The following is a 21,836-nucleotide window of genomic DNA, read 5'->3' as shown; positions in this document are numbered from 1 at the left end:
TTTGTCAAATGAATACTGATTCACCTTATTAAATGTCATGTAGTTTAAAATATTGGCAAATATGATCCCTCTTGTGCTTTAAAAAAAACCTTAAACAGCTGATTATGTTGAGTAAATTAGTAATATTTAACTACTATTATTATATTTGAACATTGGGTAATTGATTCTAAATTAATTAATCTATTTGTGTTGCACTCTTTTGCATCTTAATTGAAACAAAGGAAAGCAAAATGAAACTCTTGTAAAGTCTATATCCTTTCATATAGCACATTAGAATAGTGTATTGTTCAAAAACACCATTTATTTCTATTTTCTTTCCAGTTTAAAAGAGATTTATGCAAAATCCTTCTAGAAGGGTAGAATGACATATGTCTTCAGTATTTAACCTATAAAGAAAAAGAGAATAAGAAAACATCTATAAACTGGATAAAACTTTTCTTGCAAGGCATTTGTAAGTTATCACCTTGATCTGAGCTGATACACACAGAATGAATAAGAACATAAGAAGAGCCCTGATGCTGGATCAGACCGAGGGTCCATCTAGTCCAGCACTCTGTTCACACAGTGGCCAACCAGCCATCGGCCAGGGACCAACAAGGCAGGACATGGTGCAACAGCATCCTCCCACTGTTTCTGGAATTATGTATCTGCATCTGGGCCTTGGAACTGCATGCATAGTTCTCACATTTGACTGGGAAATCCATTCACCATGATCAACAGATAATCAGCACAATCATTTTGATAATACCAGCCAACTGCTGAACAGTCAGGGATGCACAGATGTTAACAGAGCTGCATAATGGAAGCCTACCCCTTCATATCCAAATGTAGATGAGAACAACTGAAATTATATTTCAAAAGTATTTGATATGACAATTATGCTATGGCTTTCTTGGAGATTAAAATCAGAAGATATCCACTTTTCACCGTATGTTGAAGTTCATGTTGCTACTCTGCTACACATCAGGGTCAATACGTTCCAGGATCATTCTAAACTTCACCACATAGACAGCGCTGGCTGATTAATCATGGTTTATTGCTATATTTATACCAAAGAGCTTGGTTCACAAACAATAGTTTACAAATGTCAAAAATGTTAAAAGTTTTTTTCATCATGTTACTTATGAGGATGTTCCCTATATAGTTCAGAGAGATTTGCATTTTGCTGGACAAATTTAGAATTGCATTTAAATGTTTCAAGCCTGATAGAGAAGTTATTTAAGGTATCTAGAGTCTTGCTGTTATTCTGAAATAAATGATTAAGCATCAAGGTGAAACCATTGAATGTTTCTCAGACTAACAGTTCAATTTTTTATGTGTCTACTCAGAATTAAAACCCATTGAATTCAAGGGTACTTATTTGAGAATAAACCGCATTGAACTCAATAGACCTACTCAAATAGGATTGCTGTGTAAAATGATGACATGCCCTCTCCAGAGCATAATGACAACATGGCATGGGACACAGAACCAAAAAGCAGAAATCTTTTGGTATTAATATCCAAGAAAGCCATGACACAAATAGTAAATTAAATACTTTTGACATAGAATGTTCAGATATATTTAAGATGCTACTAATATTACAAATAATTATTTTATTCTTACAGGATACCTTCTTTTCCAATCTCCTATTCCAGACTCTTTGCTGGACTTCAATTGTACTTGTTCAAGAAGCAAAAGAAAAGAGTCTCGAGTTTACATTACGGCTTTCTTCAGATATCCACAGTACAAGACATCTTTGTGACTGTTATTTGGGTCCTTTAAGTGTTTGCCAACTACAACATTTGATGGGTTTTCATTCTTTAAAGGACAAATCCTCATATTTTACATTTAAAAACACCAAAGCCCTCACTCACCATTTTGAAAGAGTTTCATGTTCTACCTCAAGTGCTAGATGGAGTTTAGAAATGCATACAACTCTTTTCACCTCCATTTCTCCTCCACTGAATTATATTAAGAAAGTAGCTGATTTACCCAGCGTTACTCAGGCCCCCTAAGATATATGTCTGCAAGGTAGTCATCTTAAAGTAGTAGGTCAGTGCTAGGCCAGTGAGTTAACTTTTAAATGAATTAAATTTGTTTCTTTTTTCTTCTTCTCTCACCCTCACGACAACACTACAATGTAGGGTTGTGCTAGGCCTGTGAGCTAACTTTAAAATGAATTAAATTCTTTTCTTTTTTTCTCTCTCTCTCTCACCCCTGATGCATGCCAGGGCTGCCTAAGTCATAGCCCTCCATGGCCCGCTTGACCATCTTCTGCTCGGACCTCTTGGCAGGTGCTGGGAAGCCTCCGAAGGCGGCCAGGTTGAAGGCCTGCACAGTACACCCACCGAGTGCTCCAGCAGGAGGCTGTACTGAAGCGCCAGGGCCGAGCCAGTCCATGCTGCACTGTGGTATTGGTGACTATAGGTAGGCCATGAGGGAGCCAGCCGGCTAACTGACTGATGGTTAGCTCAGTTGTTGCTTTCGGCGATGGGGCCGGAGTTGCACCCTCCACTCCCGATATTGCCTAGCGACTGAGACAGCTGCCCCCAGACACTCTCCCTTCAGGCTCAGGATGGCAAGTCACTTCCAGGATGGCCACCAAAGCCCAGTAAATCTTCCCTCCCACCCAAGGCATGCTGGGAGTCCCTGAATAACATGTTAATCTTTGAACAGCATCTGAGGTGTGGTGGGAGACAACTTGAGAGCAGGCCTTCTTAGTCGTGGCACCCTACTTATGGATTTCTTTTTCCAGGTAGGCTGGCCTAGTAACTGCATTAATGGCTTTCCAGTGCCAAGTGAGTTTTTCTTTTTTCTTTTATTTTCCAAGGCCTTTTAACTGGATGAGATTTTTTATGCTGCATTTCTCCCCGTTATAACTAAACCACAACTAAAAGTCAGAAGCAGGAATTACTGAATAAAGGTTACGATTTTTATGTAAAAGCCTGATTATACCATTGGAACCGAAGAGTGAATGGAGGAATGACTGATAGCTGAGGCTAGAATGGAATGGTGGGCGGGGTGAGTCGCAGTTGGACAAAGTGAGGTAGAAGGAGAACTAAGACAGTTACTGAGAGGTCAGGGAAATAGGAGCTGAGTTAGGATCGAGACATAGTGACCTGGTTTGCTAACTCATGCCACTGCTCCTGCCACTTTGCAGTAGCCACTCTATATGCCAGTACTACACCTCCCAGCATGCCTTTGGCAGCCCGCAGGTGCCTGCATACTCTGAGACATCCTCTTGTTGCCGATGCTCCTCCTTGATAGAGCATCAAGGAGGAGCATCGCCAAGGAGGGGAAGTAAGCAGCTGTCAGTAGATGCACCCAGTTCCAGCCAATCCTGCTGGGACTGCTTCAGCCTGCGCTTCTCACCCACCAAGTGCACCATCAGGACCCTGTACTGAAGGGCTGGAGCTGGGCCGGGCACTTCCTCCCTACATTGAGCCTGTTTCTGGGCATGCACAGAGTGCCTCCCCTTCCTCCCTCCCTCTTAAGTGTGAAGGATGCCCACTTGCTTCCTCCAGATTCTGAGAGATATCAGGATGGAGTGTCTTTGAGCATGTTTGGCCCCTCAAAGTCATGCTGTTATATATAGTTACGATTTAAAACCACGCAGAGGGTGGGAGGAGGCACCGCAAATGGATGCAGCCCAATTATGTGGGTTGTTTCCTTTTACGTGGAATTGGGTTGAATGCTTGAGGCCAACCTCAGGAGTTGGGGTTGTGAAAGACACGCAGCGGCAACCCACCCATGCACTCACAATGGCCACCAAAGGCCAGTAAATCTGGTCTCCCGCCCAAGGAATGTTGGGAGTTCAGCCCAAGGCATGCTAGGAGTTGTAGGTGTAAGCCTTGGTTTTTATTAAATTCTTTAAAAATACTTAAAACCTCAAATTCTGTATTTTTGATTTTTCTGGTACATTGTACAACCAGACCTATCAGCATACCAAATTTCAAATTTCTAACTCATCTGGAAGTGGGTAAGCATTTCCGGACATACCTCACACACACATACTTTCCACTTTATAGGTAGAGATTCTTCAGTGGAATGATTAACCAAAAGTAGCTAGGTTTCTACACTGTTCAGCACATTCATTTATTTTATCTCTTGGCTGAACAGTGCCCTTTTGGAGACATCTGTAGCTTGTTGGGTGCTCCTGTTCTTCTTAATTGTAGAATTCCAGTTCTTAGTATCATAATTATATAACTCATGTCCTCTTTGCGCTTGCTCCAATAATCTTAGCATTCAATCCATAACACCTGTATTCTTTATGAATTGTTTCTTGCAGCCATAAAGTGCTCTGACATTATTAAATGTCTTATCTATTCAGTTATGCTAAAGCATGCATCTATTTTTTGTTAAGAATCTCGCCTGCCCCATCACTGGTGCTAAGGCATGATAACTTTATTAGAATCTACTAAATGCTCAATGCCTCTAATCCTCATCCAATAGCTTTTGCAATGCTACAATTCTGTGTTATTACCTATATAATCCAAGTGGCACTTAACCCAATTGTCAATTAGCATCCCAAATTATAAGTTTTTTTTAACAGCATATAAATGAACAAAATAGTTTCCCATTTGCCATGAAAACCTCAGATCTATTTATACACACCTAAAAGGCAATTCCAAAGTCCCCCAGTAGGCACAAGTAATATTGCAGTCATAACTCTGATAAGTCTGGAGTTTAGGTTTACTGTACAGTAACAGTCTATTAAACCAAAATTGCTGCAGTACCCATTTTTTCAACCCAAAACCTTCTTTGAAGCCATAAATACAACACATGGATCACAATAAAAAGAATTGTGTTACAAGATCTGCACAGAAGAAAAAAAGGGGCAACACCAAAGAGTAACCTACAACACCAAAAGGAGATGCAAGGATTCAGACTAGTGCTCAACAACCCAAAAATTTACTATAACTAATATGCCCAATGCACATCGACATTATCAGATAGAACATTCAGATAGAACATTAACAAAGGGCACAACGCTATGTAAGTTTAGACAGAAAAAAGTCCTACCATTCCCAGCCAGCTACGGTTCTAAGTAAATGGCTGTAGCCCTAGTAATTGGAATAAGATAATGAAACATGTTGGACATATTATATTTTCATTTGCTGGAGCACCAGGTTGAAGCCTCATCTCTCCTTCCAATTTTTTAATAGATCCTTGCACCCAGTAGGATCTGGACTTTTGTTTCTCAAATATCCTAACACACAGTAGAGAAAATAACCTGTTTTGAAAATAAGAGATGTTTTCAAAAGAAATGTGTGAAGCTACTATGGGGTGGGGGTGGGGGGATCTGCTATATCCTATGAGGGGCAAGTTAGAACTCCACAGATGCTTTCAGTATGCCTGAACATTGCACAAAGGGTGTCTGTGATCTTTAGGCATGCCGAAAGCAGTTCTCTAGATTTTGGCTTTAAGGGATGCACAACAGTGCCTTGCATTATGAATTTCATTATCTTTGGGTTTTAAAAATGTTTATTAATCCTCTTCATAATGTATACAACACCTTTCCTTCTAGGTTGTTGGACTACAACTTCCAGCATTCCAGACCACTGTCCATATTTGCTGGTCAGATGAGAGCTGAAGTCCAAAACATCTGAAGAACGTGGGCAGGGGAAGAAAACTTGTATACAGTAGTATCACAATGCCATAAAAGTTTAACCCTAAATATTGTTTTGTTTTAAAGATGTACATATTCATTTTAGCTCTGAAAAAGCAGCAGATATACAGTTTTGTCTTGGTCAAATCAAGTATACTCTCCCTTATTTAATGAGAAGTGTTAAGTTACCTTTGCTATTCAGCCTTTAAAGAAGACGAAGAAAAGGGAGCTACAGGAGCAAGAGGTGCACCTAATATGATTAAATAGCAACCCATCTTAGCGTTGTGTAAAGGGGCACTAAAAATAAACGCAGAAGGCATTCTGGAAAGCTTCATAGTGAATACTGAACCAAAGAAAGTTTCTTGGAGGTAGGAAAAACAATCAAATCTGTATTTCTGACAGTGGAATGGAAAGATTTCCCAGGATGGGTGTATAAATTTGTGCAAACCCCACTCTCCTTCTCATCCAATCTATTTGAACTCTCTGCACACTTCTTATTAAATACGGGATGGGGAGAAGGGGGAGAATTGCAACTGAGAAAGGAGATTTTCTGAACTCACCTGAGCTCTCACTGGCTTTTGCAGGGCTGCCTAGAAAGACGATACCTGCAATCAGAGACAGCGAAGAAGGTCACAGGGAGCCCCAAGAAAAAAAGAGAGGCTTTGCACTAAAGGGTACCCAGAAGACAGGATGGGTTGGGTAAAGGCTACCCCCCCATAGTTCTATAATTTCCAGGGGGGGATGATGTGCGTCTTTATGTGAAAGAGAACGCACACACCCCAATCCAGCTGTGGGACACCGCATGAGTTAAATACCCACCTATGAGGAGCAGGACAGGAGCCATGTTGGCTGCACCTAGGAAAGGGAGGAGAAAGCACTGTCAGTGCACAGTTAGCCACGACAGGGTTAATCAGGGGAGCGATTCTCTCCCCCCTCCCCAAAGTGGAAGAGACAGAGTGGCGGGGAGAGACAATACCTTGGCGTGGGGGGTGGGCTTCCCTCTGGCTCCTGATTGGCAGGGCGCACTCTCGCTAACCGAGAGTTGGGGAGGGGTCCAGCCTGCTGCGAGAACGAGAGGTGAAGAGTTGCTCCTTTCGACTAAGAAGCGCCAGCGAGGGAGAGCGGTAGAAACTGAGCCTCGTATGGGGATCCCTGCTGCGGCGAAGTAACGAGAAGATGAGGATGCAGGTGTAGGAGAAGGCGGCGACGGTGGAGTGGATGATGCTGGCCGAGGAGCAGAGGCAGCCAGCGCCGGGAGGGAATCTGCCTGGACCAGCGCTGCGCGCCGAAGGGGCCGCGCGCCCTGGCTTTAAATCCTGCCCAGGCGCGTGAGCAGCACTGGGCAGGCACTGGCTGCTTGGGTGGCCCGGGAAGGCGGCTGACCCGTAGGGGAGGGAGGGCGCGAGGGAGCACCGGGTGGGCCGGAGCCCTTGGCAGTTGCTGCTGCTGCTGTGGAGACGGCAGCTGCGCGGGAAAAGCCTCCGAAGACAGCAGGTGCGCGCCTCTCTCGCAAACGAGCTCGAGGTGCAGGAACCTCCCCTGGCACCAGAAACCCGCATTTCTCGTCAGGTTTTCTCTCTCTCTCTCTCTCTCTCTCTCTCTCTCTCTTTCCCCCCAACCCTTAAACAAAGCTGAGACCCCAATCTTTTGTTGCTGGCGGGGCCGCCGGTTCTTGTTTTAAAACCAGCCAGCATTTCTAGAGCAGGTGGGCTGTTTGCCACGTGCCTGAAAGCTCTGGCGTTTTCAGGGCCAGGTCGAACACAGGAAAAAAGTCGACCTCCCTCACACTCTGTGGATTCATTTCCTCCTCGTGAACATCAAAGGCTGCCATATACGGAGTTAGGCAATTGACCCATCTTAGCTGTCGAAGGGCACGTCTGCATGAAAGGTTTGCCCTGGGGTGGCTTTGCAGTAGCGGCATGTCATCTACGTGATGCAGCCGCCATTGCAAAACCATCAGTGTGTGTGTGTGCGGGCAAACCCTGGAAACTGCTCCAAAAAAGTCAGACACCCTAACTTTTTGGGCAGCGGAGCCCATGACGCCCCCTGATTGGTCACCATGGGCAGCCCTGCACCTGTAAAAGAAAAAAAAAAGTGGTGGGGAGGAGAGAATGGGACCGTTCCTCCCCCCCCTTTTTTAATTTTATTATCTGTATCTGCGGAGCTCTGCAGATACAGATAATAAAAATAAAAAGAAGTGGGGGTGGGGAGGAACGAGCAGCCAGAGGGAGGAGACATGGTTCGCCCAGTCCTTCTGCTCGAGTCCTCCTCTGGCTGCCTCGTTCCTCCCCCTCCCCCGTTTTTTAATTTTTATTATCTGTATCTGCAGATACAGATAATAAAATTAAAAGGGGGGAGAAATGGCCCTGTTCCTCTCCTCCCCCCACCTGTTTTAATTTATTTTTTCTTCTCCAGAGCCGGAAAATTCTCACTTGCGTTCCTTCCTGCGCAGATGCCGGGAAGGAATGCAAGTGTGGGAGCAAGGCGCCTCGTGGCGCCAAAGTGCCGCTGTAAAGATGGGGGCCAACTCTTCAAGGTCTCAGACTGAGTTTTTTCTGTCTTCCCTCAGCTAACAGCTTCTTCTAACTTCAGCTGATTACTGAAGAGGATATGTCCCATGAAAGGGGTATCTTATTCCCCCCCCCCATCTCTGCCACCTTCAGGACACCTCAGTGCTTACCCCTTGGGCATTTTATTTATATACCACATTTCTTCGATTGTAAGATGCCATCAATTGTAAGACGCACACTAATTTCAGTACCAACAGAAAAAAAGCTTTGATTGTAAGAATAATAATCGCACCCGCGATTCTAAGACGCACCCCGTTTTTAGAGATGTTTATATGGGGAAAAAATGTGTCTTAGAATCGAAGAAATACGGTAATTTATATCCTGCCTTTTCACCAAAAATGATGTTCAAGGCAGCTAACAATAATAAAATAGATTTAAACAAACTCTTAATTAAAATATAACATATAAACAGATTCATTAAAACACAACAATAAAAACAGACAGCACCAAACTAATTAAAAAGCCTTTCAGCAATAGACCAGTTTACATACCAAAGGCCTGCGTAAATAAAAATGTATTTGCTAGCTGATGGAGGAGGAACACCAGGAATTCCCCTGGATGGCAGGAGCTTCAAACAGGAATTCCCCTGGATTGCAGAGGTCATGTTGACCAGCTGAAAACCTTTTTATTTTCTCAGTATTTTAACACCTATTTTAACTTAAATTTAAATTTTGCTGTTTTAATTCTGTATTTTAATCCTATATCAATTTCTGCTGTCTGGCTTTATCCTGGTTGTACTTTTTATATTGTATTTTGTATTTGGGTTTTTAGATTGTTGGTTATTTTATTATGTCCTCATGGTTTTAATTTTTGTGAACTATGCAGAGAGCTTTGGCTATTGAACGGTATAAAAATATAATAAATAAATAAATAAAAATTTACTGTGGTGGCTTGGAGACCAGTCCAAGTCAATCCATCTGTATTTCTGTACTAAGGTTATCAGAGACACTAATATAGCACATGTAGTCACATATTATTTATTTGTTAGATTTATAAAATCGTATTATTTGCCTAGCAGGCACTCGGGGTGATATACAATTAAAACTTCGCATTAAACTCAAGGAACAAAACCATATAATAAAAGGTATGAACAGCATTAAAATTAAAGTGCACCAAAAACATTAAACATTAAAAGCCTGGTGGAACAGAATAGTTTTTACTGCCTTTCTAAAGCAGAACAAGATGGAAGCCAATTTCACTTCCCTTGGGTGGAGTTCCGCAATTGGAGTGCTACTGTTGAGAAAGCCCTGTCTTCAGTACCCACTAAACTAGCTTCTCTTGGTGATGGGACTTATAACAGGGCCTCTTTTGATTGCAATTGTAGTCTCAATGAGCGTCTGATGATGCTCATTGAGACTACAATTGCAATCATCAGAGGCCCTGTTATAAGTCCCACCACCAAGAGTGGGACTTGCATTTCCTTACTGTTGCTTCCCCCCCACACACACACTTCTGTCCCACAATACTTCCTCTTTCTTCATACACTGGAAGAAAGAGGAAGTAAACAATGACCACATGGCCCATTCAATGGCTGTTTTTATCATGCTGCTTTTCCTCCATACAGCAGGAAATGGCAGCACATTTCATTTTTAAAAAATGGATTTAAAGGGGTCTATTTTGTGACAGAAAGAAGGTGGACATCATCATTAAACCCACAAACATCTGTAAGTAGGAAGTAAGGAGTGTGCAATAAAACACTCATCTGATGACACTCTAAGATAAGGCCTTGTTCCAGCAGGCAGGAACTAGATTGCTTAAAGGGCTTGTCTTCTGGAGCAATGGTCTTTTCCAAGCACACATTTCGTTCTCCCCACCAGATAACCAGCGAAGAAAAAGTGAGCTAGCCTATAGCACTACCTTCTTATTTAGTCAATGCAGTTAGAAATATATTGGTTAATGGGAAACTAGGTGTCCATATAGTTAGCAAAACCAGGAGGGCAATCTTGGACACTGAAACCTAGAGGTTTGACCAAATGTCTTAATGCTGGAGATAAAGGGAGTTTGCATAATTTAACAGTAAAGCAGAGTGTATTACATTTCATTTATTATATTTCTATACCACCCATAACTGAAGCTCTCTGGGTGGTTCAGTAAAACTCAACACCATTAAAACAAATTACACAAAGTACAAAAAGAAAAGCATATACATAAAACTGTATGAACAGATAACACAAAGAGAGACAACATTTATCTAAAACAATTTGTTAAACATCAGCCAAAGACGATCTCAGACCTAGTTTAAAACCCGTTGTATGCTACCAAAGGCTTGAGAGGGCAGTTTTAAATGGCACTGAAAAGATAACAAGGTGGGCTTCATCAAGGAGATCATTCCATAATTGGGGATCACCACTGAGAAGACCCTCTCGTTGCAACCCTCCGAGCCGATGGGGGCCCCTGGAGGAGGGCCTTAGATGTGGAGTGTAATGTATCTGTTGGTTCATGTCAGGAGAGGTGCTCCATCAGGTATTGTGGCCCTGATACATGTAAAGCTTTATAGGTCAAAACAGTACCTAGAATTGGGCTTGAAGCATACATACAGCCAGTGCAGGTGGGCCAGAATCAGTCTTATTTGTTTGAACCTTCTGGTCCCTGTTATCAATCTGGATGCTGCATTTTGCACAAGCTGCAGCTTCTGAACCATCTTCATAGTTAGCTCCATGAAGAGCGCATTGCAGTAATCTAACTTGGAGGTTACCAGAGCATAGACAACCAAACCCAGGTTATCCCTGTCCAGATAGGGGCATAGCTAGGCTATCAACCAAAGTTGGTAGAAGGTACTCTGTGCCACTGAGTCTACTTGAGACTCAAGTGACAAAGATTAATCACTAATGAGCTGGGGAACAATTACTGAGACCCAAACCTATTTATTTATTTATTGGGCCATCCTACTGTTCATTTATGCTGGGAGATGGGGGAGATCTGTTAGTTGAGCAACTGCCACATCCATTGTCCTAACATTTGCTCTGGCAGGGTAAGAGAGTGGCTTTTTCTTCTTCCCTCCAATTGACTATGCTATGCCAGCTTTCTGCCTGCATGGTGGTGGTGGTGGTAGTGGCCTCCAAAGGCATAGCTATCTTCATGTCAGTGAACCTTCTCTCTGCCAGTGGAGCTGCATTTATGCTGCTTCCTGTGGCCTCTCAGCTGGCTTTCTGGTAGGGCTTGGATCGCATCCTTAATTTATCCTCTGAGAAGGAAGCCTCCATTCATTATTTTTATACTGACTTTATAGGCAAAAAGCCCTCTTAAGGCAGGTCACAAATAAAATAAAAACATAAAATATAAATAATTAAAATATCAGCAATAAAAACATTCATAAAATACATTTTTAGTGGCAGTTAAAACTGCAGCACAATAAAGACCACAATTATTTATCTATCTATATAAATAAAAATGTAAATGTTCGTTTGTTCCTAATCTAAAATCTCCGAAAGTTCTTCACCGATTGCTTTGAAATTTTGACACAACGTTGCATTCGAATACGCGCGTGTTTTTATGTAATATGTTATAGATGGGGACAAAAGTGTGTCTTAGAATTGAAGAAATAGGGTATATAAAAGTCCAGAGGCCTCCTCCAAGCCACTTATGCAAATAGGAGAGAAGTCATTGTGACATCACCAACCAGTAGGCCAATCCACTGCCTCTGCCTTCTCTCCTATTTCCATGTTCTCTCCTATTTGGCACCATCTAGCGATGTTTCTCAGAACTGCGGCCTTCTATGGAAGTTCCAAGTTCTGAAGAAAAGTAACTGCCAGGAGATTCCGGCCTAGCAGAGGGGCCAAAACCCACTAATCTCCTCACCACACCTGTGACAGGTAAAAACATTCTTTTTTTGAAAAACATCGCCATCTGTTGGACGTAAAAGCAACACATGCTATACTACATATTGTACGATTCCATTTCAATGTTTCCAATTTTCTGCGTTTCAATTGAAATATTTCGTTAGTTTTTAAATTTTTACCTTTGTTTTTTAGTTCGTCTTTCTTCCTTTTTTAATGTTTTGCAATTTTATATGTTTTTGTTATAACTTTCTATCTTCTTTTTCAGTGCAATCAATCTGCTTTAGTTCATCCAAATAATGCCTCGCAGAAGATCACGCTTAGGTCGTCGTAGTCGCAGAGCGAAAGCAGTGCGACGAGTAATTGCAAATCTGACTGAGGAAGAACGGGCATCAGCGAACGAGCAAAAAAGACAAAGAATGGCTCAAATACGTGCCAAGGAAGCAGCCGAGCGATGTGCAGCCAGACTTGAGGATGCACGGTTGCGAGCACGGTGATCACGTTCTACAGCTTCAGATCTGCTTCGTTCTCAACAGAATGAACGCGACAGGCTGAGAGTGGTTGAAAGACGTCAACGATAAACAGCACATCAACGTCAAACACAACTCTGTACTCAACAATCACACGATTACAATCGCCTTGCATTCCGGTACAACCCAGCTGATGATTATAGTTTGAGCCGGCATGTTCTCATTGGCACTATGACTGAAGTGTGTCCTTATTGCAAGGCTCTGTAATTTAATGGAGAAATGAAAGGAATGTGTTGTCCCGGCGGAAAAATTAAACTGCCTCAACTTGGAGAGCCACCAGAGCCATTACAAACTTTGTTTGCCGGATATACCGCAGAATTAAAGCATTTCCTATCTAACATCAGAAAATACAACTCATGCTTCCAAATGACGTCGTTCAGCGCAGAAATCGTAACAGTTCCATTTATGCCAACTTTCAAAGTCAAAGGACAAATTTATCATAAAGCCGGCTCCCTCCTTCCGTTTCCAGATAGTCAACATAAATTCCTACAAATGTATTTCATCGGTGATGGCAATGATGAATTGAATGCACGCTGCGGAATTTCTACCGGCAAAAAAAGGTCCATCGTTTCAAAACTGCAACAGCTACTTCACGAAAAAAACAATTTAGTACATTTGTTCAAAACAGCAATTGACATGATGCCATCTGATACACACAAAATTGTTATTCATGCTGACAAAATGCCTGCTGGAGAACATGTGCGAAGATTCAATGCTCCAACTATAGATGAAGTGGCAATTGTTATAGTCAGAGATCAATCTTGACAGGACCTTTCAAAGGTGAAGATGTCCTCATTCCTCGCATTCCTATGATTCCAACAGATATGACATTTCAATTTAAGAGATTGCAATTCCCAATTCGATTGGCGTTTGCAATCACCATCAACAAAGCTCAGGGCCAATCTTTAGAATTGTGCGGTTTACATCTAGACACAGATTGCTTCTCACATGGACAATTATATGTTGCGTGTTCTAGAGTCGGCAAACCAGACAATCTCTATATCTACACAGACAATGGAACAACTAAAAATATTGTATATCCACAAGCATTGTGAAATTAAACATATTAGAAACATCCACTTTGTCTTTTCTTTCTTTTCAATTTAACCAGACTGAGCAGCAGCAACGCGGCTCCTCTCCTATTTGCATGTTCTCTCTTATTTGCTCTTATAGGTCATTGTGACATCGCCAACCAGTAGGCCAATCCACTGCCTCTGCCTTCTCTCCTATTTGCATGTTCTCTCCTATTTGCTCTTATAGGTCATTGTGACATCGCCAACCAGTAGGCCAATCCACTGCCTCTGCCTCCTCTCCTATTTGCATGTTCTGTCACAATTGGCTGAGTGAATATAGATGTCACACCTGTGACAGTTACACGTTCTGAAGAAAGGTAACTGCCAGGAGTTTCCACTAACCTCACCGTAAAAACATCCTTTTTTAAAAACCAAACAAAATGCTTTACTTCATCCAAATAATGCCACAGCAACGCGTGGCAGGGTACAGCTAGTAAATAAATAAATTTTAAAAATTGAACAAAGGAACTCCAGAGATAGATTTCAAAACAAAAAACAGTTGAACAACAATTCATCAATTAATTGTTTTAATTAATTTCCTGAGGCTCGAACAGTGGAAATGTTTTGTTGCCTTTTCATGCACCTTTTCCAACTCTACTACATCCTTTTTGAGATGCAACAACTTTTTATTCATTTAATTAGCCATGGACCTATGTAGTTTGGTGTGCTATTTAACAATTTAGCCCCAGTTCTCAGGACCACTCTACAAGCTAGAATACTGATTGTTCAAGCTTAGAGATAACTTTTTCATGGGAGCCTCATGTGTGCATAGGGTCTGGATTGCATTATATATTTGTAACTTCTGTGTCTATTTCTGCTTTAAAAACTTAACAAGAATTCCAGCATGCTCACATAAAACAACCTTTCACATTTGCAACATATGTGTTTTTTTTAAACTATGGTCTGTTCACATGATCCCAGGGGAGGGGAAAGATAAATTATCCACAGCGTAGGGAAGAGTTGGAAAACCATGATGTGTGCACCCGCTACATAACTGTTACCTTGCAGAGCACCGTGGTTTACTTACCCCTTGCTGCTCCTTGGATAAATTCATGGCTTGCAGCATGACTAAGGCCACAACAGTTTTCCCAGCTGCCAGAAGGGCCATGCAACCATAGAAAATGTCTGTGGTCACTGGAATTGGTGGTTGCTCTTGATGGTAGACTGTATGGTTGCCACCATTTTTTTCATTTACCCATCGTTTCGGGGTCAATACCCCGCTTGATGACACAGGAACCACCTTGGATACTCACTAACCATTTTGACAAAGATGGGTAGTGGGCTGGATACTTGACTCACCATGGAGAGGGAAATATCCTAACAAACAACATGCTAAACCATCATGGATTGTGTTTTGAGCTCCAAACATACTTGAAAAGAAAAGAAAGACATGTTAATCAAAGTTCCTGAAAAAGATACCATGGGAAAGTCTAACCACACTGTGCTATAGATAGATCAACAGCAAAATCCCATATATGTCTACTCAAAACTAAGTCCCATTGAGTTCAGTAAGTTTACTCCCAGGTGTGTGTGTCAGGTAGGATTGCAACCTTTCGACTCTGTGGTGGTGTAATTGGAATCATCAAGCTGCAATATTTCCTGTGAGTGGAGTAATTTTCCTGCTGCCTCAACTCACATGTAAAAATCAATGGCTGATTTAGCCATTGGGGTTCTCAGCTATCTGCAGGGAGCACAGGTGAATTTATTGTTGGGTGCCCAGAGATCAAGGTCTGCCAGGTAGCTAAGACTTTTCTCCCCTGTTCCCAAGAAGACCTTACTATAGATGACAGGAAGATTATGTCAGCAGCTCTGGTCATTGAAGGCACCTCGTAATTCCGCTCTAATGTCCTAATATCAAAACAGAGTGGATGAATGGACAACTGAATGCTCTGTTTTTACTGATGAAGGATGAGATTATTTCCTTCCTCATAGCATGGCACATTTTATTACAGCCCCAGGATAACATCAGAGATTTGTTCCCTTTTCTGTTCCATTTCATACAATTTGTGGATTAAATTGTTGTATGCCTGAGATCCAACATTTGACACCACCAGACTTGGTTTTGAAAGATTTATAGCGGTGCCTGTTAGTAACTTGTTTACCAGATTGCACTTGAAGTATTTTGATATATGAGTGACTATGTAAACACAAACATGACCACTTGTAAAATAATAATAAAAATGTTGTTTTACAAAACATCCTGCAAGACACAAATATTTGCAGAGGCATGATGATGTGGTGTATTGTTACATGACCAAATCTTCCTTAGGTTTGTTTTCCAGCCTCTTGGATAAAGTTGACCATCAAATCAGAAATTCAGACTTTCATACTAAATCTATAGCAATCACTAAGCCTGTAGTTCTGCTTAAGCTACAATCAAACTGAAAACTGATACATGCCATATATTTTGGATCAGATATTTGAGTGGCATTTATATAGGCTTATGTTAAAATAAAAATGAAATTGAACTAAGTAAATATAATTGTGTAAATAAATACTGGCATAGATTCATGTTGGGGAAAATTAATCTGGATGATTCCATATGATATATGCACATTATATGGACAGTAGTTGTAGCTGTGTTCTTAATAACTGCAGAGAAAGCATTTGTACTGAATTGTCCAAGACAACTCTAATAGGATAATGGTCTGTGCCCTGTACAGCTTTGCAAGTAATTCTTAGGACCGAGAGAACACTTGGAAGTCAAATATATCAACACAGTTCTGGTACTTACCAGGCCAATAAATCTAATGTTTACGCTTTTCATTGTACAAGTCTTTACATGCAGCTTATAAATAGCTATTTGCTTCTTTGATGATAACTTCTGTGTAGAATTGAAATGCAAAGTTGTGGCCAAAATTTTTAGACATTAATTTTAACGTGGGCATTTTTAGTACCCAATGCAACAATTATTTCAATACCTAATTATTTGTTGAAAGAACTGAATTGATTTTATAAACCTTTTCCTACATCAGCTACTCAGTCTGATAGTTAACTCTTTTCTGAACTAGAAGGACAAAATCACTGCTACATTCCTTAAGGATTCTGTAGGGTCTTAGGTAAATATATAGTTTCAGTTGAGTAGCAAACATTATTTCCTCCTGCAAATGCTACATTAAGGCTGTTGACCCGGACAGGAAGGATCCTGGCAGAGCCTGGCTGCAGTCCTGTGGCTATTTTGAATATATGACATTTGTTGTTTCTGGCTGTGCTACGAATGGACATGTTGTTCCTTCCACTTCCTCTGCTAATGGTCATCTGAATATTCTGAAGGCACAAACATGGTTTAGATACAAATTGATGGATGTCATATTTGGTTAAAACTGGAAAAATCAGAATTAATTCTGTTACATTTGTATCCTACCCTTAATTAGAGCAGCTCAGGTTATTGGGCATAGTTCCATTACCATTTGTACTCACAATTATTATTATTATTATTATTATTATTATTTATTTATTTATATAGCACCAACAATGTACTTGGTGCTATATAAACAATAACTCCTAGGGTGGCCGTGTGCCCTCTTTTAGGACAGTCCTCTATTTGAAAGTCTTCCAGAGGACTGCCCTCTGTTTTGAAGGCGTCCTCTACTTAAAGGGCTATCCAATCCAGGTTGTCAGTGTTTGTCTATGACCTGGATTTCCTGAGCAACTCTTTAAGGATCTATGCCTCCTTAAGAGTCCCACTTGCCTTCCTTTTACTTTCCCCTTCTCAGTAATGTCAGGTGAATTTGATAGACGTGGGGTGTGTAACACTCCAGACACTTGTGGCTTAACACAACAGTTTACTAGTAAATTAACACAAGCAAATTACAATAAAGGTATTTAGTCAGTATAGCTGAGTGATACCAATGCATTAAAAGAAAATGCTGCAAAATGAAGTGCTGCCCTCAGTGTAATATATATTTGGGTTCAAAAGACTCGTTTTATGTTTTGGATCTCAGACTTCACCTCTGTTCTTGTTCAAGTTATTCTTTCAATCTCACCAGTTTAATCTCACCAGTTTGCCTTTCTTTTTAATCTCATCAGTTTGTGACTGTTCATATTCACCATGGCAGCCATTTTATGAGAGCACTCATGACACCCTCAACATTCTAAATGTGTCTACTGGACCAAAAAAGTTGGGGAGTCATGGTCTCAGCCTGGCATCAATGTTGGCATGGGAAAGCAGTTGCCAAATACCCAGAGGCTTAGAAGAGCACATCTCCCCACTCTCCTGGCTTGCATGGAGACAAAGCAGTGGGGCACCCAGCTGAGCCTGAAAGTTCTGGCACTTCATTTTTAAAAGAAAAAAAATGTACTCACATTTTGAGTAGCAGTGATCTGAACCAATCAGACCCTACCTTTGGAGGAGACATGACCAGTGAAGGTACAAGGCAGTTTTTACATAGCTCCTCTGTCTTCGTTTGCCAAGTCCCCCACCACAGAAAGACAGTATCTGATTGGTTTACATTGCTGTTACTCAAAATGTAAATACATTTTTCATTCTTTTAAAAAATGCAAAGTCTTTAGGTTCAGCTGGGTGTCTTGGCATTTTGCCGGTAGGGTCATCTGGAGGAGCAGGAGGAGCCACTGCCCTAACAAGTAAAAAAAATTCTGAAGGGAGGGAGGCCTCAGTGGCTGGTAATGGTCACTGAAGCTTTGGTTGGCAGCTGTGGGAGCTGAGTTGGTTGCAGGGCCTGGAAAGACTTGGGGGTGGGTGGGTTCAGAGCCCAGTGGGAGACTTCAGGAGGGGCCCATGGGCATGACTATGCTGAGAGCCTACTAGACTCTGATGATGTCCTTACTGATTTATTATTGCAGGATTTTTCTTTTAAGACTGCTGTTTCATTTATATTGCCAGCAGATGGCACTGCTTTATTGCACAATTTCAATTTATTACAGTTTAGGGTTTTTATAAAATGGGAGTTCCTGCTTGAAAATGGTGGGAGAGGCATCAGAAGTTGACAACATCATGAAAAGGACCCACAAACTTCCATGAGTGACCAATCACAAGTATGCAGTAAATTGCTTGTGTAGAGAAGCACTGCAATTTTATACCTTTGAGTAAGCTCCCCTGAACTCAATGGGGCTTCTGAGTAGATATGTATAGACATACTATTCACTTTGACCATTCATCATCAGCTGAAACTAATATCCACTTTGATTAGCTCTTGTTTTCATTTGAACAGTCTGACATACTTTCCTCTCACATTTCTTTCTTTCTTTCTTTCTTTCTTTCTTTCTTTCTTTCTTTCTTTAAAACATTTGTTTCCCACCCTATATCATTAAGATCTCAGGGCAGCGTACAGCTTCCCTCTCTTCCCCCATACCTAGCTCTTTTGTCTATCTCAATGTATGCCAGCTGAGGGTAAAACTTTGTGCATCTTACCAAATGGACCTACAAAAGCTTATGACACAATATATTAGTTGTTCTTTAAGGTGCTACCAGTGTCTTTGTAATTTGTAGGAGTGTATTCTTGCTTTGTTAATATCATTAAGACATGACTAACATTAATCGCTCAGGAATTTTAAACCTAACTATTCTTTTTCTTGGTAAGAAGGAATAATCAATTCAAGGGTTGAAAACACTGATAATCTTCAGTTTCACAACTGGCTTGAAAGGTAGGACTACATTCTTAAACATTACTCAAAGGAAGTGGCCAAAATTCTGTCTGCAATTAATCCTTTATATTACTGTTCACTTCTAACACTGATAATATCCAGTGCTTTGAAGTTGGACTTTGTATACAGGAACAGATCACTATAGCGTGATAAAAAACAACAGACAAGACATATAAAAATAACTTTGCAGAAGTCCCATCTGCAAAAGTAATTAGCTTTATATCAGGTCAACAATTTAGGCAATATTAGACAAATCATGAAAGAAGTTTAAGCAGCTATGTAGTTGTTTTTTGTGTAGTGTATAAAAGGTTGGCTATAGATTAATTTAGCACTGACAATAGAGATTTTAAGGACACTGTTGTCTGTAGTGTGTGGATTTCCTTTAGATTGTTTGTGTTCCCAGTGTTGTTTTCCATTTTTCCTTTTATTTGTTAAAGGCTTATGTGTTGACTCTTGTGTTGTTTCATTCATGGGGGATGGGATCATATCCACTGGCCCCACCTCTCTGTGCATTAATCATGGCTTCTGAATAGAATGTAGCCATAAGCAAATAGTACATGTGATCTGTACCCCAAACAAATGTGGACATAGCCTATGTATATGCAATTTTATGCACATAGTCTGTATTCAGACTTTATGATGATGGGGCCAATGGGTACATTCCCAATTCCCTCTTAACGTGTTCATCCTGTACAGATATGGTGTCTTAATAGGGCTATAGTAGTTAAGGGTACACAGTTTGTATGACTATTATGAAATAACTGAATCAGATTAGAAGAAGAATCATTATAAAAAGGTCACATACTTCAATAAAACACTTAGCCATATGTGCCGTTAAAAACCCCTAATGGGTTTAAGCTGCCAGCAGCATATATTGTGTTTCAAAAACACACACAAAACATTTCATTAAAGTAGGGACTTTTGGTAATTTGGAACCCCTGATAGCCCAACAAGAAAATAATAAATAGAAATCCCAATCAAACAATAGGTGAGTTTTGAATAGCACAAGTTTGTAACTATTATTCAGGCTGAACATGTAGTTTTTCCCTAGTGAGTACCAAGCATTTATAGAGCTTATATTCCACAAAGTTCCTCTTTCTTCACATGGGGGAAGAGAGAGGAAGTAAACAATGACCACATGGCCCACTCAGTGGGTGTTTTTATTGCACTGCTTTTCTTGCACACAGCAGGAAATGGTGTCATGTTTTGCTTCCCCCCCAAAAAAGTCAGATTTACCGGGGTTTTATTTGTTGTGGAAAGAAGACCAGAAGGAGCGGGAGATGCATACGAGGCGGACATCGTTGTCAAAAGGATCAGTGAAAAACTGTGAGTGGCCAGTAACGAGTGTGTGATAAAACACTCATCTGATGATGCTCATAGTCTATCCATAAATCAGAATGTTTTAAATACTGTTTTGTTTTAATTATTTTTAAGGTACTTTTAAGGGTAGTAACATTTGAAGGCATTGTAGAATATTAAAAATCAATTAAAAATATACAAATAGGAAATAAATAAATATGCAATAAAATATTATAAAAACACTATAACAATAGGTAAACCTGCATCCTACAGATTGTAAAAAGGCTAGTGAAAACAAGTAGGTTTTCAGAGCTTACCTGTAGACCTGTAAAGAAGAGCCTGATGACCCATTGGTTGAAGCTGATTCCTGAGGTGGGGACCACCACTCAAAGGGCCATCTCCTAACCAGCCTCACTGCCTTTGGTTTTGGAGAAGTGAGAAGGGCCTTTGTCGATGACTTCAGAGCATGGGCAGGCTGGTACTGGAGAAGGTGATCCTTCAGGTTATGCGTATTGAATATTGAGCCTCTGCTTTCAAATAGAAATTGTCACATCAATGCCAATATCTACTGGAAGGACATCTTTGAGGCAAAAAATACAGACTGATTCTGGAATCAAACAACACAGAAAGAAGCAAGACTTTCTTCAAGCAGGAACTGGGTTACCTAATCCTAGTACATATGTACACAGTTATGTCTAACTTGTCTTGCTACCATTCCAGAGATAAAAAAAAAGGATACAAAAAATCCAGACATAATGGATATATTGTGACAGGACAGATAAGTAGTTACCCTATCCAGGGCATCCTTTTCCTTCACAAATCTAACCACTTCTTTAAAAAAGTAAGTAAGTAAATCAAATAATTTTAAAAAACCTTTGTCCCAATCCATCAATTTATTCAGGAGTGGCAGCCGTGAAGCATGCACTAAGAGCAGTTTGCCATTTCTTTCAATGAAGGGCACCAATCCATGCTTGTATTCCTTTAGATGCAGATCTGCAGCTTGAAACAAGTGTTTCTAATGTTTTTAAAAAGTAAATAAGTTTGGCAGAATTTCATTTCTCACTCTCAAAGACACACCATTTTCTTTTTTTCCCTTTTTTAAATTTTTTATTTATTTAAATTTTAGAACACATACAATAATCACACTACATCAACTCAATATACCACAATAATGTAATTTTAAAAACTTATTAAAACAATATAGTAATATCTCATGCACACACACACCCCGGACCCTTATTCTCCTTTCCAAAATTGCAATGTAACCTGCGACCCACTTTTTTTAATGCAACCTCTGTGAAATGCTCACATCCACAGCTCCTCCACTTTGCCTTCTCCCACAACCCTACTGCATATCTTCCCCTCCCCTGTCATCAGCTGGAGAGAAGATGATT

The 21,836-nt window shown here is 40.6% G+C and overlaps 1 protein-coding gene across 1 annotated transcript in view; it reads right to left on the bottom strand.

Moving 5' to 3' along the window:
- The window catches only part of COCH (cochlin), a 34,827-nt gene extending 27,406 nt beyond the window's left edge, over positions 1–7,421 (bottom strand). The window contains exons 1-2 of the mRNA XM_063118469.1: positions 7,316–7,421; positions 6,151–6,195 (exon numbers count right to left, since the gene is read on the bottom strand). Coding sequence (XP_062974539.1) covers positions 6,151–6,195; positions 7,316–7,421 — 151 coding nt within the window. The remainder of the gene's footprint in view (positions 1–6,150; positions 6,196–7,315) is intronic.
- Positions 7,422–21,836: the final 14,415 nt, after the last annotated feature.

This window comes from Elgaria multicarinata, chromosome 2, assembly GCF_023053635.1.
Source record: "Elgaria multicarinata webbii isolate HBS135686 ecotype San Diego chromosome 2, rElgMul1.1.pri, whole genome shotgun sequence".
In the NCBI taxonomy this organism is placed as follows: Eukaryota; Metazoa; Chordata; class Lepidosauria; order Squamata; family Anguidae; genus Elgaria; species Elgaria multicarinata.
The sequence above is the reverse complement of the archived record's forward strand: the minus strand, read 5'-3'. Positions and strand labels throughout refer to the sequence as shown.